The 18,848-nt window shown below is 46.7% G+C and overlaps 1 protein-coding gene across 1 annotated transcript; it reads left to right on the top strand.

Annotated features, from left to right (window-relative positions):
* Positions 1-1,080: 1,080 nt before the first annotated feature.
* GFOD2 (Gfo/Idh/MocA-like oxidoreductase domain containing 2) lies at positions 1,081-18,402 on the top strand. The gene is made up of 3 exons (XM_075101963.1): positions 1,081-1,223; positions 6,649-6,992; positions 16,137-18,402. Exons 2-3 carry the CDS (start codon positions 6,734-6,736, stop codon positions 17,033-17,035), a joined length of 1,158 nt encoding a protein of 385 aa, XP_074958064.1. The 5' UTR covers positions 1,081-1,223; positions 6,649-6,733; the 3' UTR covers positions 17,036-18,402.
* The last annotated feature ends 446 nt before the right edge of the window (positions 18,403-18,848 follow it).

Genomic DNA, 18,848 nt, shown 5'->3' with positions numbered 1-18,848 from the left:
TGTTAATAACACAGGGTGCCCCTTATTGTCAGGCAGTTACACCATGCATTACACAATATATAAAGCAAGACAGAGGCTGCAGAGTGTCTCAGCAGATCCCTGCTCCCTTGCAGCGAATCAGGGAAAAGCAAAAGGTGCTCAGGAGCACCTGCCTGATGTCCAGCCACTGAGGTCTTCCTCTCCTGACTTCTGCAGCACTGTGCAGCCTGCTGGGAACAGGCGAGAAGCCTCCTGTGCAATGCTGGGAGAGGACGAGGCACAGGGCTGTCCTCAGATGGAGCATGGCAGCTGTAAACAGGCTCTACTTTGGGTGTCATGCTGCTCTGCCCTCCCCAACATCTCCGAAAGTACGGCTTCAGATGCCAAGCAGAATCCTGCCCTCACCCTGCCTGTTAACAAGGAACTCCTCTGAGCAACAGAGACTTGCAGTGAGAGACGGATCCCCTGAGCCGAAGACTACACCCAGGAAATCTCTCTGCATGGGCTCCCTGGCAGACGGAGGAGCTGACATGGCTCGGTGGCACATGGATCCCAGTGCGAGGACCTCCCACCCAGAGCCCCCACTGAGCTGGGCCGGGCAAGCACCAGCCTGCGGCGCATCTCGGTGAAGCCATCAGCAGAAGCACGAGTGGAAAAGACTCTGGGGTGCTGGTGGACACCAAGCTGCGAGGAGAACTCGTGGCGTCCTAGGCTGCGTCGGGCAGAGAATGGCCAGGAGGTGAAGGGGGTGTGTGTGTCCTGCCACTGGTGGGGCCGCCCCTGGAGTCCTCGTGGTGCTGCGCTCCCCAGTACAAGGCAGACGGGGACATACCGGGGAGCCCGGGACGAGACGGAGGGACCACAGCGCCGCCCTCAGGAGAGGCTCGGGAGGAGCTCATCAATGCTATGACAACGGACCGCGCAGATCTGCTACTGGCTGCTGGCGCTGTCCGTCGGCCGAGGGCCCGCCCCCTTGCCCTGTCCGGCCTAGGGATAGACCGCCCTCTGCTCGGGGGGGGAAACCGCTCCGAGCGCCGCCATTTTCGAAGACGCTACCCGACGAAGGGGTGGGGCTGCTTAGCCTGCGCTTGCGCGGGCTGGGCAGGGCAGGGCGTCGCCGCGCGCCGGGGCGGGAGCGAGCGGTCGGCCCCCGCGGGAGCGCGCCCGGCGGAAGGATGCCGGGGGGGGGGGGGGCGAGGCGAGATGGGGCGGCGCCGGCAGCCCCCTCCGCCGGCCGGCGGCAGGTAAGGGCGGCCCGGGACCACCTGGCGGCGGCGGCGGGGGCGCGGCCCTGTCCCAGGATTCTGGGCCGGGCGCGGTCAGGGTGGGTCTCAGCGGGGCTTCGTCCGTGTGAGCCGGTGCCCGGGGGTGAAGTGGGGGCCTGCCCCACCCGGCCCCATGAGGGGAGGTGGGGTAGGGTGGGAGTCTGCCCGGTCCGCTCCCTTAGGGTGGGGGGGGGGGGGAGGGGAGGGAGGAGGCCCGATCCGGTCCCGTCCTGTCCCGTGAGGTGAGGTGAGGTGAGGTGAGGTGAGGTGAGGTGAGGTGAGGTGAGGTGAGGGCCTGCCCCATCCAGTTCCATGAGGGACCCACACACAAAGAGCAGCAGCCCAAGCCCTGCACCTCCGGTCAGCAGAGAGCACCGTAGGCCGTGCTAGAGGCATCCCTGGGGCTGCCATGGCCCTGCCACGAGCTTTACAGCACGGTGGCAGCGTGAGGGCTGTTTGGGTTTCACGACTTTCCAGCTGTGCTGTCTCTGGGACAGCTCTTACCCCTGCCTTTGACCTCGGGCAGTACCTGCGGGGAGCGGTTGCGCATCCAGACCAGGAAGGACAGAGCGCTGCGCTGGCCTTGTCTCGAGGTGTGGTGGGAGTTTCTTGAGGTTTTGGACTCGTGGGTTATTGCACATCCTACTTGCACTGAATTAAAAGCATGTTCAGTAAAGAAAGCATGTCAGTCTTTTTGAGATCGACATGTGAACCATGTGCCTGTCAACCATTACATACAGAACTTCAGGTATATCTGTGCTGGGAGGCTGGATGAACAGTCTGACAGGAAAAAAATGGATTTATGTATGTGATGATGTCCAGCTTCTCAGGGTGGATGAGTGAAGTTCCCCCAGCTCTATTCCTGCAGAGACCTTGCTGGCTTCAAGAGTGATACCTGCAGTCTCTGCCAGCATTTCAGTCCCCTCTGCTGGAGTCCGTGCAGAACTGACAATTCTGGGGTAGCACCTGTTTTCACAGGAGGTCTCTGTAGTGTGTTAACATCACTGGTGCAACACTTCTAATGCAAAGTGAAAATCTGAGTAGTTCCTGTGTAGATTTTGTGAGAAATTCTTATGCAACCTTAAGACCTATGAGGATGTCAAAACCAGTAACAACTCTATTACTTATATAGCCCTTGTTAGTTGTCTTTGCTTTCTTTGCAAACCCACAGCAACAACCACCTGGATGAAAACAGTGCCCCTGTTGCTGGTGTGCTTGTCCACCATATGCCTCACCTTCCTTGGAACCAAAATGGAACTTTTCAGGATGAGTTGGAGAAGCATGAATTGCTTTCTCCTTCTGCAGAGCCAGTGTTACACTGACCAGTGGCTTTTTGGACATGGGCTGTTATTCTTTTACTACCTTTAGCCATCTGTAATGGTCCACAACAGTTTCTGGGCGCCGTAGTCCTTGACTGTAATATTTAGTTTTTGAGACTTCTGCCTTTTGAACTCCCTGACTACTTTAATGTGGCATTGAATTGGATCCTGTAGGAATCAGTGGGGTTTTTGTTGCATTGGGTCCCATAAATGCTTGTCACTATGTATCCCAGAAGAGTCAGACAGCTCCTTTCTATGACTGTAGGATGGGACTTCAAACATGCCATCAAATTAAGCAAAGAATGGAAATGTTTTGTGGCCATAAAAAGGAATTGCAGCTCACAGCAAGATTAAGAAGCTTTAAGTGCCTCTGTTTGAAAATTTAAGTTTAGGGTGATGATGTGCATTGATTATTTCATCTCCCTGAAAAGGAGATTGATTTGTATCTCCTGACATGCAAGATACCTGTTTCAATCTGGTTTTCACTTCCAGATAAAAGCCCCACCTCTTGGTGTTTCTGTTGGGAGGGTCCTCAGAAAAGTCTTCGTGCGAGTGTTTGATCACCAGAGACATCAATGCATGAGGATTTTAATTTCTGAAAGATTGGTTTATAAAAGGCTTTTCATAATTTTTGTAACTAATTCAGTGAGGCTTTGGTATGTCTAATGTCCACAGTATCCTGTGGCAAGGCATTTCACAGCTTACCAAATTTTGGTGCAAGGAACTACATCCTTTAGATTGTTTTGATCCTGCTTTCTCTGAGCTCCACGCAGGACTTGTTCCTGCACTGGAAGAAACAGTGAAAAATTGGTCTTTCTCCACCCTGAGCCACTCATGACTTTATTACCTTCTGTGACATCCTTCTCAGTCATTTATTTTCCAGACTGAGGAATCTTTGCTTGCTTAGGTCATACTTATATATATGTTGTATGCTTCTAATTACCTTTGTCTGTGTCGTTTCCCATCTTACCCCCCACCTCCCCCCCCCCCCCCTTAGGGGAGAAGCATTAGAAATGCATGTAGAGCTCCAGAGAAACATTCTCTGGGGTCTTTTGCAGTGGCACAGTGCTGTTCTTTTGGGGTCTCTGTTCAATCTTAGTAGACTGTTAATTACAGCTGCCTCCCTCCTCAGCTGCGGTCTCATTTTAATACAGGTTTTTTTTAGGTTGCTTCCCCAGGGTGGCCTAGGCTGGAATGTCTCATCTACCAGCTCTTGAGTGTCTCTGAGGTGTGTGTGCAGGCGGATGAGGTACCAATATGTACTCCTCTTCAAAAGCTTCTGCTGAACCTCCCATTACAGTTCTACAGCTCTAGCTCTGCCTGTGCCACGTACGCTCTGTGCCTTGCCCTGTGCAAGGGCTGTGTTTTTGCTGCACTTCAGCACCCCTACCCATCCCACTGTGACTTTCTTGAGAAACCAGGACTTCCCAGTTGGCGAACAACTGGAGAGGGAATAAGAGGCTGTGGGTGGCTCTCAGGTGAGGGAAGAGAATCATGCCCTCTGCTCAGTGCCACTTCTCCTTGCAGAACCAGTGGCTGCTGCAGTATTTGGAGGGTCTCAAGCTCCGCTGGGCCTTATAACTGTGTGAGCTGTGTCTCCATACCCAGAGAGCATGGCTGCCTTGCCAGAAGTGATTGCTGAGGCTGGGTTGGCCAACTGATTTGTACTAGTGGTGAGCTGGTGTCCTTAAGTTCTTGTATCATCAGTAGTTGGTCTGCATGGTAGTAAATCACTAGCTCTTGTGGATTTGTGCTGCTAGTGACACTGACACAGCAGCATGTTACATTTTGGGTTTAAAAGTGAGTTTAAAATTAATTCCACCTGAGTGAGATTTTTAAAGAGGCAGTTGGACGGAAAACAGAAAAAAGTAAAACTTAAAATGAGCCAAGCACTACAGAAATCAGCTTATTTGAATAGCAGGAGTATCTTATTGCACATGTGAAGTGCTACAGTGTGCTCTGAAGAGCATTTTTTAAAAAGTCAACCTTTTCTAAACTTTTGTGTTGTGTAATTTTGATATTGTTGAGCGTGTCTCTGTGATCTGGTACAAGCAGGCACACACTCACCTTGTCTCTATTCCATGTTGCTTAGTTTATGTCCATTCAAAAGAAGATGATGCTCTTTTTACTGTAAGCAGATTTTCTTCTTCTAGCCTGTAAAGTGTCAGATATATATGTGTGGGGACTTGAACAGTTATACTTACTGCAAGACTATATTTTTGTTTGCATCATTTCCAGAAAACAAGCCTGAATACAAGCCATCCCTCCTGGCAGTAAATTACCCTTTTATGTAGAATAGTAAATATTTTCAAGATAATTTTGATACCACCCTTATTTGAGTGTTGGATAAAAAAACCCTGAATTTTAATTAAAATTCAGATGAACTTTGTTCTTGCTTATAAAACGAGACCATGACTGTATCACTGCAAACCTAACATTGCAGAGAACAAGCAAAAAACATGCTGAATTAATTTGGTAAACATTTCTTATAGTGTGTTATCACGTCTGTAAATATTTGATTGTGTTTGCAAAATAAATACTCACAAGCGCTGCTGTTTCTTTTTCTGAGTTCGGTGTCTATACCACAGAAATAACTAGAAATTCAGTCGGGGTTGCAATTCTGTTATGCTGGTCAGTGTAGGCACCCCTGTACAAGGTGCTTGCACTGTGGGTAGTTTGACTTGTGTGCTGGTACTTGCCCTTGCTGTGTCAGTATTTGCTTTCACACATTATAACTTAACACAGGTATTTTAGGATGGGGAGACGTGTGACTCTTTCTGAAACAGATCGTAAATTGCTTGTAGGGATTTTTTCCAAAGGAGTAGATCTGGTGTTGGTACCAGTTCTCTTTGCAACACGGTCTTTGCTTTTTCATAATAAGCTTCTAAAGAAAATGGAATTTGTCATGTTTATAAAGTTAAGTAAACTTTTCCTTTCTTAAAAAAAAAATCAGAAAAGGTCCAGAGTGGGTGTAGTAGATAAAAATTCAAAAAGGCACAGAAGAAAAGCCAGATCATAGGTTGCTGCGGTTTTCCCAGATTGAGGAGACTTCTGACATCCTCCTTGAAGTTAGTGTTCAGGTGAATGTTAAAGGTAGTTCAGCCAGTTGTGGCCAGAAGCAGTTCTAAGACAAACTGGTAAGTAGGTGATCTGAAGGGATTAATTTTCCAGGAAATACTTAAAAGAACAAAAGAGTGTGACTTAACCAAATGTTTGTGTGCAGCAAGTATAATAATTGTGTACAAATCCCTGCATTCCTGGAGATTAAATGGCATAGGCAGAAAGAGATTTTTAACTGTCCCGAGTTAAGTAAAGCTTTTAACTACCCACAATGGGCATAGTGGAGCACACTTTTTCTTTCTAAAAGCAGTCTTCGATGTATTTTAATACTGACATTATGTCTTCCTGTAGCCTTCTCCTCCCCCGGCCAAACAAGCTCGGTGAATCCAGTCTTTCCCCACAGGACACATTTTCTAGATCTTCTCTGGAGTGACTTAACTTTTTGCCATAAAATTTTTAAGCTCCAAGTACTTGTTTTCTGTTTGTGTATTTAATTTGGAAGATTTATGTGCCCAAACACTTGCCTATTATTTCCAGCTATTTCAATCGGTCTAATAAAAGATATTACCTCATCTCACAATCCTTTGTTTCATTTAGAGACTTACATCATCACAAATACAGCAGCGCTGGTTTTACTGCCAATGTGAGAGGTTCTATGTCCTGTCTCCCTGATGATTCCTGTCACTCCTGGTTTGTGCCTCACCATCTCTGGTTGTCCGGGCATGCTCGTGTGTGTTTCTGTACGTGCATCCTGAGTTTTGAAGCTCAGGAGATGCTCGTTACTTGTAAGGCTGCTTGCTTACCATTCTTCTCCAATAGGATTGACTCATCCCTTAATTCTGTAAGGATCGCAAGTTTTAGGGCATGGGGGTTTTTTTGTGTGTGTGTGTTTTGTTTGTTTGTTTTTATGAGGCTCTGAAAATTTTGAATGCTGTAGGAGGGATAGAAGCTAGCACTCAGGCTAGATGCATTTGATGTCAAATATGCCTTTTGTTGATACTGACTCGTAACTTTTCATGTTTTAGGAACTGTGGATGGAACGGAAAGCTGAGGATCTGAACATTTTATTGAAGGCCTATGTGTAGACCCTGATGCTTGAATTAATGCAGAATGAAAATGCTTCCTGGAGTGGGTGTGTTTGGAACTGGCAGCACCGCCCGAGTCCTGGTACCCTTGCTGAGAGCAGAAGGCTTCTCCGTTGAAGCACTTTGGGGGAAGACTGAAGAGGAAGCCAAACAGCTGGCAGAGGAAATGAACATTTCCTTCTACACAAGTCAGACTGACGATGTCTTGCTGCACCAGGACGTGGATTTGGTTTGCATCAATATCCCTCCACCACTAACTCGGCAAATTGCTGTGAAGGCTCTAGGTACCTTTTTATCTTTGGAGTTGGACCACAACTCCGTAGCTCGTTGGCAGATTGAAATTTGAAGCTGTTATCCCAGCATGGTTCTGTTGCACCAATGTGCAAATGTGATGTGAAAGGTTTTGTATGGAATTGGTAGCACCATCTGCAAGAAAGGTTACCTGGAATTTTTTGTAAAATTGCTATTTATAATTGCTTATAGCTTTGCAAATTTTGAACCAATTGGGCTAAAATATCCTGAGTCATCTTCAGACTGCACTTATGGTGGGGAGGTTTTAATAAAAATGAGCTGTGTCAGAGATGATGATGAGAGGGTAAAATGTTTTTATACCCATTTAAAAACAAACAAACAACAAAAACCCCAAACCCAAACAATTTAAGTTGTTTAATTTCAAATCTTCCCACATTCTGCAATCGGAAACTGAGATTTGCCTGGGGTGGGCGATTGTTCGGCTCTGCTTTCTGTTTTCCCCACAAATAAAACCAAACTTGAAAGTTAAAAGCCTTTGAAAAAAGCATTTGCCTGCACACAGTAGAATGTTGTGAGTTAGGACCTAAATTCTGTGCAGATGCTGCTTTCAGCTAGCGTGCTGTGTCCCTGGCTGCTACCTGGAGCTCTCTTTGGACACCCACATCCATAGCAGGCTGGTGTTGTCCTGCATGCAGACTTGCTGGAAGAATCCTTCCACTGGAGGCAGGAGGGCAGATGCTGGGGAGGAGGAGATGTTGGGGACAGCAGAAGGAATCCAGCAAGATGGGCTGGGTGAAGGTGTCTGGGAGAGGAGGGACGACAACCCGAACTGGTTGGACAGGGAGGTGGGAGCCAACTTCCCCAGGCCTCCTGACGTTTCTTAATTCTCCAGCATGTGACTTTGTAGTGTTAATATTCTCTCACATAGTACAGTGTGGGTGTGAGTTTGCATGTAATTCTGTAAATAACAAGTGTGATATTTTTACTGTGTGTACAGGAGATCCACATGAGTTAATTTCAGAAAGGGTAATATCTCAAACCATGTGAGCCACGATGGTTTCTTGTTCTTAGGCTCTTTGCTATACAGTAATTTGTTTTGGAAGTAAATGACCCCCCACAAAAACATTTGCAATGCCACTTAGAGAAGCAGAGAGAGATTTCTGGATTTTTTTCTTTTTTACATTGTTAGATTTGTTTGTTTACTTTGACTACTGTCCTTTAAGTTTAAGGTATTCTGACTTCTGAATGTTTGACCTGTAGCTAGGAATTATCTCTTTAAATATGCTAAACATTTTTTTTTAAACACTTGTTAGGTAGTGTTTTGCTAGTTCTAATGGCTTTTGATGGTAAAGTGAGCTAAAAGGAGAGGATTAAACCTTCTCTGGTGAATTATTATCTGAAATGAACTGAGATTCTTTCTTCGAAGGCTGGGAACCTGTAAGGTGACATTACCCAGGGGAGAAAAGGGGGATAAAGCTGGTGCAGAAGTATAGAGGTGGTATGTATGCTTGACTGCAAGTATAGATAGGTGGAAAGCTGAAGCAGCTGGGGAAATGAGTGGATGAAGGAGTAAAGGGTGGCTTATTCTTCACTTCTGTCTTGAAACGTTCTGATCTGCAAACTGATGCAGGCATATGAGACCCAATATGATGCTGACCTTGTCATTCAGCTTTATAGGTTCATCACAACAGTATTTATAGATGTGCTACCAAGTGTGCTGGACTTGAGGGGAGCCAATGTCGCTCCAGTCTTCAGAAAGGGTCAAGAAGGAGGACCTGGGAAACTACAGGCTGGTCAGCCACACCTCTGTCCCTGGAAAGGTGACAGAACATTTCATCCTGGAGGTCATCTCCAGGCATGTAGAGGTCAAGGTTATCAGAAGTAGTCAACATGGATTCACCAACGGAAGATGATGCTTGACCAACCTGATAGCCTTCTGTGATGCCCTGACTGGCGGAGTCGATGAAGGGAGAGCAGTGGATGTTGTCTATCGTGACTTCAGCAAGGCTTTTGACACTGCCTCCCATAACATCCTCATAGACAAGCTAAGGAAGTGTGGTTTAGATAAGAGGACAGTGAGACGGATTGAGAACTAGCCAAATGGCAGAACTCAGAGGGTCGTGATCAATGGGGCAGAGTCTGGTTGGACACCTGTCACTAGTGGTGTTCCCCAGGGGTCTGTGCTGGGTCCAGTCCTGTTTAATATATTCATCAATGACCAGGATGATGGGATAGAGCGTAACCTCAGCAAGTTCACTGATGATACCAAGCTGGGAGGAGTGGCTGATACACCAGAAGGCTGTGCTGCCATCCAGTGAGACCTGGACAGGGTGGAGAGCTGCACCGAGGGGAACCTGATGAAATTCAACAAGAGCAAGTGTAAGGTCCTGCACCTGGGGAGGAACAACCCCATGCACCAGTACAGGTTGGGGTGACCTGCTGGAACGCAGCTCTGTTGAGAAGAGCCTGGGAGTGCTGGTGGACAGCAGGTTGGCCATGAGCCAGCACTGTGCCCTTGTGGCCAAGAAGGCCAATGGTATTCTGGGCTGCAATAAAAGGAGTGTGGCCAGCAGGTCGAGGGAGGTTATCCTCCCCCTCTACTCTGCCCTAGTGAGGCCACATCTGGAGTGCTGCATCCTGTTCTGGGCTCCCCAGTTAAGGAATGACAGGGAACTACTGGAGAGAGTCCAGCAGAGAGCTACGAAGATGATCAGGGGACTGGAGTATCTTCCTTAAGAGGAAAGTCTGAGAGACCGGGGTTCAGCCTGGAGAAGAGAAGACTGAGGGGGGATCTTATCAATGCTGATAAATACCAGAAGGGTGGATGTCAAGAGGATGGGGCTGGACTCTTTTCAGTGGTGCCTGATGACTGGACAAGGGGCAACAGGCACAAGTTGGAACACAGGAAGTTCCACCTAAACATGTGGAAAAACTTTACTGTGAGGGTGACAGAGCAGTGGAACAGGCTGCCCAGGGGGGTTGTAGAGTCTCTTTTACTGGAAATATTCAACACCCGCCTGGACATGGTCCTGTGCACCCTGCTGTAGGTATATCTGCTCAAGCTCAGGGGTTGGACGAGGTGATCTCCAGAGGTCCCTTCCAACCCCTGCCATTCTGTGATTCTGTGACCTGTTTTAAGCCAGTGTTGGATGGATTGCTATGATTGAGCATTCTGAAGGAATGCAAAATCAGGGTAGGGCCAAAGATGGCAAGTATGTTTCCTCTGAAAGTTCAGATTGATACAGTGATGTTTATAATTGGAGAATTACTGGCTGAGAATTGTGTATAATAGGTTGGTATTGACTAGCTGAGTGGCTGGGTTTTAGGAGAGATCAGGTGTAAGTGCAGTGCTAATGGTCTTGTGTATTTTATTTTGTTGGGGTGGGTTGGTTTGGGGTTTTTTTGAAGTGTTTACACTTTTATTACTTATTCGTATACTTTTTTATACTTACATTATTTATTTTTTTAAAAAATGTGCTTACATTTTTATTTCTGGCAGAGAGGGGAGAGAGAGAGACAGTTTTTCCAGGTGGTGCAATTTACTTGCATAAGTTTCTTACTAACAGACATCCATAAATAAGCCTAGGTACAACTTCGGCGTGACAGGGGCAAAGCAGTAACACTGGATTGAGTTCATGAAGCAGACAGAATGGCTCAAAGTCCAGAGGATAATTCAAATTGATTGGTGTAATGGTATGGTTTATCTCCACAACGGGAAGCAAGAAGCTATCCTAAAATTTGTGCTTCTTTTGATCTCAGAGGAACTAAATTAATTTCACAAAATGTCTGTGTTGCTGTTCATGTCCCACAGTTACAGTGGATCCATCCTTGCATTAGGTGAGCACAGAGTGGAGTTACCAGCTGGAGTGGAATGTAAAAGATGGGATGTTTGTGTGTGAGGCGAAGTTCAGGGAGGCAGAACATGAGAAGTCCTCAGAGTAAAATTTCTTCAGGATGCTAAAGATGATGTTGCTGTATGTACTGCGCCCAGCCATCAAATGGATGGTTTGTGGAACCTTTTACTTGTCTCTCTTGGTTTATACTGGTTGTCTACATCATTTAAGACATCTTTGCAACATAGATTGTTTGACCCCCTGATTTTATGGAGTCCCGACAAATTATAGCATGTATATGTTAATTATGAAGGAAGAAGTCAGAAAGGGCTCTATCACTGCTTTGTGTTGTGACAAATCCAGATTTCCTGTTCTTGAAACAGGATGAACAAGTGTGATATGAGTGCTCTTTGCATATTGTGCTTCCCATCTGTACTAAGTATCATAAAGGTCTTTTCAAACGGTAGGCAAACAAGAAATGAAATAAAGTGTGTTTTGGAATGAACATTCATTCACTGGGAGGCTCCCAAAGCAAGTATGTCTGAAACAGCTGGTTATTTGAGAACACTCCTCAGACACTCCCAGCTTCTTACGGTGGACAAAACAATGGTCTGGTGTGCTTCAACAGTAACCACTTGTACATCTTCCTAGGTGCAACCTCAGGTATCTGACATGGTTCAGGGAAGAACTGGGGCTTCAGTTCAATAGATGTATTTCATGGGATAAATAGATTTGGTAGTTTGAGTCAACATTGTAACTCATGCAGATAGGGGCAAGGCTGGGAACTTCAGCTGCTTCTGGAAAGTGTTGGATGGGCAGCTGTGGCTATGACAGTGAGGCAAATAAACAACCGCAGTGGTGAAGTGGTGGCTGCCATGGTGAGAAGGCTGTCCCAGCCCAACCCTCTCCTCACACTGCCTGGGCAGGCTGCCTGGCACATGGCCAGTCCCCTCCTGACTACGCTGCAGGGGCACCTCTGTGCATGGCTGCCCCTGCTTGTCCCACCCAGACACAGGACGGCAGGACCTGTTGCTGTCAGGAGCCCTGGTGGGCTACCTCCTATTCCAGGCTAGTCAACAGGCCCCCCTGGGACATGAAGGACCTCCTTGATGGAGCGCTGGGCCAGGTGTGGTCTCAGTGTCCTCCTCATGGCCTGCCAGTATGTACCCAGCCTGAGGCAGAGAGGAGACCCCAGCTCACATGCATGTTGACTGAGGAGAGAGCCAATTCTTTAAGGTTTGGGCTGTACTTCTTCCATCTTTTTGTGAATGCTCCCCCTCCTGAGGCCCTATCGGGCTGCAGGGTCCCTTCCCCTTCCTCCTGCCCATGCTGGCACCCTCCCTACCAGGACAAAGGAGTGGGCTGGGGGGCCCAACTGCTGGGACCTGTTTCCATCCCCAGCTCCCATCACGGTTCTGGGCAGCATCCACCAGGTAGCATGAGAAAGCAGCAAGTTTTCTGTGCTTACATTTTATTAAACAGGACTGTAAAATACTTCCCATATGGCAAGTTTTGGATGTGGCGTGGCTGAGGAGCTGCAGGGGAAGCAGAGACCTCGTTGCTGATGGACGGTGTGGATCTGACTAGAGATGTAAGATTTATTTAGGATAAAATAGTCTAGTTTATTCTGCCGTCCAGTAAGTCTCAGTTTGCCTGTTTTTTCTTTGATTGCTTCCATAGGATGTGAACTCACTTTAAATCTGGTATTTCACTGGATGAAGCCGTGATTTGGCTATATTACATTAACGAGAGTTAATAGACCTCTTTTTAAACATTTAGTATATTTACTGAATCAGGAATTGGTTGGGAAACTCAGCAATTGGGCAAATTGCTTTTGCCCCTGAACATGGGAGTAGATGGTTTGTTTAAGGACTCCTGGCAATGCTGACCTTTTATTCTCTTTTCCCTCCCTCTTACTACAACAACCAGTTAAAAAGCCATCAATAAGAATAGTTTCTTCTGTGTGCAGAGCTAGTAATGACTGTTCCAGGGTGCACCTGCCTGGAAATGCAATTGTGGAGAGGTGGTTTCTTGTGCGCTGGGAGCAGAGTAGCAGTTTGTTCAGGGTCAGGTCTGTTGGCTTGTCAGGTGCTTTGGCCAGGGGCATGTAAGGCAGCCTGTGCATCCGTCCTGCATGTAGGGCAGTGCTCAGCGCCGCTTTTCTGGGGAATGCTGAAGCCTGAAGCCATTCAGGGTTAATTACAGTCATGAGCAGTGTAAGAGCTGGTAGAGAGCTACATGCCTTCACACTGCTTAGCCAGTTGCATTAGCCATGTCCTTTCACATTCAGCAATAATGAACGCAGCATTGAGAGCAAGAAACACTTCCCAAGGAACCATTGTTGCAGATTAAAAGAGCCCATGGGGGCTTGGAGCTGGTCACTTTGAGGTGGGCTGGCAGAAAAATGTCCATCTTCCAGGATGTGAAGCAGCAGTGGCTGTCACAAGCCAGGGCAGACAGCCTGTTTCCTGGATAAGGATAAAATGAAGTAAAGTTCTAGGGAGGAAGATTGACTCTCTCTCTAGCATCCTAGGAGCACTTCAGTGGAGTGATAGTCTGCAGAAGCTAATGTGCTCCCTGCAGACAGCGTTTGTTCTGAGGTATGCATAGAGAAGACCATGAGGCATGTTGCTAGGACAGCCTGCACAAGCAGCGGGGCTGTTGCTGTCCTGACTTGCTACCTCTGAGGTGGGGAAACCCAACTCCACAGCTCTATCTCCTTCCTTCCAGGCATGCAACCCTTTCTGTGGGCTTAGACCCACTTGTGAGCTGATTTAACCCCCCTGCTTGAAAAGAGGTTGCTTTGTTTTCTAAACCGGGCCCAGCTGGTGAGCTGAACTGGCTCACAGAGGGCTCCAAGGAGCACCAGAGCCCCGTGGTGGCTCTCATGTCTCCTAGCTGGTGGGGGCCTCAACAGAAAATTTTGCAGCGAGGTTTTAAGAGAACAATATGGTACAAAGTTCAGGTTTTTCATTATCAAAATAACAGTAACAAGACAAGGGTTGTAAGTTGCTGTGCCTTGGAAAACAGAAGGTATGGACATTATGTTGGTAAGGGATCTCATAGCCATCTCCAGCTTGGCCCTTGTCTTTGCTGCATGGCCATCTCGGTGAGCCTGGGGACGGTCCCACTGAGGGCAACCAGAGGATTATCCCACAGATGTTATGGTGTACCCAGGTCTCCATCGTGGCACTCTGGCAGCACTGGATGGGCTGTGCTGAGCTGTCAGTGCGCTGTGCTGCGTGCCATCCCAAAAAAAGGCATCAGTCAGTTTTAGCTCCTCAAGTGGCTCAGCCTACGCTGGCAAAAAGAGCACAGTACTGATGCAAGGATGAGGGTGGGCGCGTGGGTGGCAGAACAATGGCAGCCTGGTGTGATGATAAACCACCTGGTGTGAAATGGCTGTCACTGGGTGGTGGAGGGGAGGGTCTCCTTTGGCTCAGCCCTCTCTGCTCTCGGTCCCCCACTACAGGGACCCAGCCCCTTTTGTGTGGACCCTGCCAGGTTCCTTGAAGTGCCAACTTGGGGGAATAACTTGCCAGAAAGTGAGCGAAGATGAGTGAATAGTTCCATGCTGGGTTTGTACCCTGGGACAGCTCCTGTGCTGCCAAATACATGGTGGAGGGTGGTGGGGTTGTGCAAGGGGGAGAGCTGTGCCCCGTGTGTACATGGATCGAGAGTTGCTTTACTTCCTGAGAACTTTGAGAACCATGGTCTGCTTAGGATGCTTTTGCTTTTTCTTTTTGCTTTTCTTTTACTGTAACCTGGGTTGAGATAAGTGCCATTTAAACAAGAAGGCAGGTAAACCAGGTGCCGAAGCACCTCAGAATGCTCAAGCATCTCGAGATGCCTCAGCTAGCCCTGCAGAATATTGAACAGAGCATTGTATCGTCTCAGCAACAGGGTTGGGGGTGGGAGAGTCAGAAATAGCCCCTGAAAGAGGGGATTACCAGTGGGGTAGCCAGGGTATTTCTGGGGAGTTGGTTCATTAAAGCTTCTGTTGACTCACAACTATTCAGTTGATTTCTTTGGACAAGACCAACAAAAATTGTAGTCTTGTTATTTTCTGACTGGATTTTGCTTGTGTCAATTAGAAATGTAGGTTCTGAGTTCTGTAGTTGTCCCCTGGCTGAGTTGGGCACGGTGATGTGTCACTGGAGCTCAGTGGCCCCTGGACTGCTGGGACGATTCCCAAAAGGCTTGCACAGTGCAGCCAGGAGGTGGAGTGCTGAGAGCAGGAACTGCAGTGTGGGATCTGGCTTCCCCTCGTGAGAGAGACCAGTTGAAGTGCTTGTGCTGGTATCTTCTCAACAGGGAGTCAATTAAAATCTGTCCTGAGCAGGGACCACAGTCTGCTGCTGGGTAAGGGGAAGCTCTCAGAGAGGTGCCTACCACCATGTGGCGGTTATTGCAATTCTTAGGCAGAAACTGGTATGGCGTGACTGACCTTCAGATCTGACATCACCAGTTAATGTCTGGAGACTTATAGGTATACCCCTGGTTGTTACACTGAAAAATGTTTAGATTTTTAGCATTTTATCAGAACAGATGTATATGGAAAAGTTAAGCCATACCATGAGAAAAGGGTGAAGGCGGGGGAGGAAGAGGGAATACCAGCAAAGCACCGAATATAGGAATTTGGTTGAAGCTTGCACTGGGACACTCTTCTATTACTCTATTTCTGCTTTAAAGTTAAAAAAATGAAATATTGATTGCCCATGTGGATTCAGGCTGAGCACAGGACACAGTCACCTCTGCAGTCTAATTGCATGAGTAGGCTGTACGTGCAGACCGAACTGGTTTGCTTTCCAGTTAGCAATGCTTTTAAAACAATCCACCCACCAAAATATTTTTCTAATTTTTGTATTTTCTATGCAGGCCACTAAGTATCTTTTATGTCCCATTTCTATTAATTTATTTAAAATAATGAATTCACAGCGGTGGTGAAATACAAAGTGAAAATCAAATCTCTCCCTTGCTCATCTCTTCACTGCACAGTAGGTGATGGTATTTTTCCTCTGGCTGTACAAGCATTCAAATAATTTTATAGCTATAGCATGCAAATTGTGTTTTGTTTTAATGCCGTGTGATGCCATTTGGCCATTTATGTTTCTTGATGTAAAAATCCTCTCTTTATTTGGAGCCTCTCTCTGTGGGAGTTTGTCAGCTCTGCAGCCGGAGCATCTTGCAAGTAGCTTTGAGTCTTGCCACACTTGGCTTTCCTATTTTAGTTCGAAGATCTTTGCCTTTGAAATTGCAGCAGGAAAGCCTGACTCTTAAACACCCTTTTTTTACAGCCTTTGGGGCATCTGAGTATGTATCGCTTTTTCGTTTGTGCTGCAGGAATAGGGAAGAACGTGATCTGTGAGAAAGCTGCTACTTCTGTGGATGCCTTCAGGATGGTCACAGCTGCCAGGTATTACCCCAAGCTGATGAGCATTGTTGGCAATGTTCTCCGTTTCTTGCCCGCTTTTGTGAAGATGAAGCAGTTGATAGAAGAACACTACGTGGGCAACGTGATGATCTGCGATGTACGAGTTTATGGCGGAAGCTTGCTCAGCCACAGGTACAACTGGATCTGTGATGAGCTGATGGGAGGAGGTGGTCTGCACACAATGGGAACCTACATTATCGACCTCTTAACTCACCTCATCAGCAGGAAAGCAGAGAAAGTCCATGGTTTGCTCAAGACTTTTGTGAAGCAGAACACAGCTATTAGCGGGATCCGCCATGTCACTAGTGATGACTTCTGCTTTTTCCAGATGGTAATGAGCGAGGGTGTCTGTTGCACTGTGACTCTCAACTTCAACATGCCTGGATCATTCATCCATGAAGTAATGGTTGTTGGGTCTACTGGTCGCCTCATAGCTCGTGGGACAGATTTGTATGGGCAGAAAAACACTGCGCTCCAAGAAGAACTACTGTTTACAGACTCACTGACTGTCAACAAGGGCCTTTTGGATAAGGGGTTTAAAGACATCCCGCTGCTTTACCTAAAAGGAATGGTGTACATGGTGCAAGCACTGCGGCAGTCTTTCCAAGACCAGGAAGACCGTCGGACATGGGATCATAAACCTGTTGCTATGGCAGCCTCTTTTGAAGATGGTCTGTACATGCAGAGTGTCGTGGAGGCCATCAAGAAATCCAGCAGGTCAGGGGAGTGGGAGGCTGTGGAAGTGATGACTGAGGAACCAGATGCCAATCAAAACCTCTGTGAGGCACTTCAAAGAAATAACTTATGAATATTCCTGCTTTGGAAGATGGAACAATTAACACTGCTGGTTGTAATGTAAAAACACTCTCTGTTTTATAAGATATGTAGATTCTTATTTAATAACCCGAGTTCCTTGGTTTTTTTGAAATGTGTAAAATACGTCATGTTCTGATAGAAACTGTTCTGATTGCAATTGTTTAAAGAGTTTTAAAAGTTTCCGTTTTTGCAAATGTTTAATTTTTGTCTTGGAGACTGGTAGGAAAACTTGAATTGCCCTTTGCACTTGCAGTAGCTGAAGTGAAGCATGGGATCTCTGCTGTTGCATGGCTTGGAAACAGGGCACACCCCCTGTTGCACAGGTTGCTTATTTTAACAATTTTAACATGAGAGCGTGTAGAGCAAGATCAGGGAGTATCTGTTGTTCAGATGCCTTTTTCTTCTCTCTTGGAGACTGATTAAGTTTTACTCCTCAGTTTGTAAAATTTTATAAATGAGTTTAGTGATCTAACAGGTCTCTAAACTCCTACAGGACAAAAAGTAGAAGGAACAGATTACGGTTCGTAACACAAGGATCAGCCTTTTGGCTCCCTGCACATGGCAAACGTATTTCAAATTAATTTGACCTAGTATGTTATTTACATGATGCTACGAATTCTCTGTAGACAGTGTCTTGGCAGGAGAATCTTCAGGAAGTCTGTGATGATATGTGCTATTCTTCCATATTGGTAGACGTTATTCCTTCTACTCAAGAGGCTGCCTGCATCCAGCAGCTTTTTACCATACACTCTGTGTCCAGCGGTTGTGTTTGCTGCCTGGCAGCACTAGTGCCATGCCTGCGGGGCCATGTTCTCATTTTTGTGACTGTTAATAAATGCCTCCCAGGGTCACAGGATTTCCATGGTGTTGTGGGTAATGAAGTTGTACAGCATTAACCATCCAGGGACCTGAAGATGGAAATAAGGAGGTATTTCCTACCTTTTACGGCTCTCTTAATCTGCTGGCTGGTTAATTGTCACACTACACGCATCCTGGTAGTTGAGAGAATGGGGACTGAACTGTCATGGGTAAGTCTGCTCTTAAACACTGGATATTAACCCTCTGGCCCTGCACATCCTCACGCCTTCCTGCAGCTTGTAGCCAGTGGAGATGTCTGTTGGCAGATCATGGGTGGAAGCTCAGTTCATCTGAGAAACATTTCTCTCTGAGGCAGGTATGCGGAAGCGATAGTCTGATTTTACTACATTTATTTTGTGTACTTGAAAGCTTTTTTTTTAATGTATTGTAAATCTGTGTGTTTATGTATATTAACATTCAAACTGCTGTTTCATAAGCTGGTCCTTCCTGAAAAGTATCTTGTTTTTTACAGAAATAAAAAGTTGTGTTTGTTTAAGGGCATTCTTTATGCAGCTGTGTGCTTGTGTTTGATTGCTCAAGCTGCAACCATCCTGATCAATGTGAACAGGAGACTTAAAGCTGGGGCTCAGTACCTGTTGAGTCCGTCCCTACTTCTGTGCTCTTGTGCTGCCAGCTGGGCAGCTTGGGTGTGGAAAAAGTAGGAGGTAGCTCTCTGCTATCCTAGCAAGTGTCATCCATTTATCACCAAGGGAAAGTAAGTCCCACCAGAAGATCTATTTCCCACCTCTTTGCTGTATCCCTCGGTCTACAGCAGTTGAGTACCTGATTTTGGAGATCCTTTTACCTATCTTGGACTTACCATGTCAACTTTTATGATTAACAGGATCTTTATTTTTCTGCCTGACTCCTCACAGAAATTGCTGGAAGGCACCAACTAAGAAGCAAAACCCCCATAGTGTTGATGGGACCACTTTGCTCCGTATGTA

This window comes from Phalacrocorax aristotelis, chromosome 8 (genome assembly GCF_949628215.1).
Source record: "Phalacrocorax aristotelis chromosome 8, bGulAri2.1, whole genome shotgun sequence".
Taxonomy (NCBI): Eukaryota; Metazoa; Chordata; class Aves; order Suliformes; family Phalacrocoracidae; genus Phalacrocorax; species Phalacrocorax aristotelis.
Note: the sequence above shows the minus strand (reverse complement) of the source record. Positions and strands in the feature narration are given on the sequence as shown.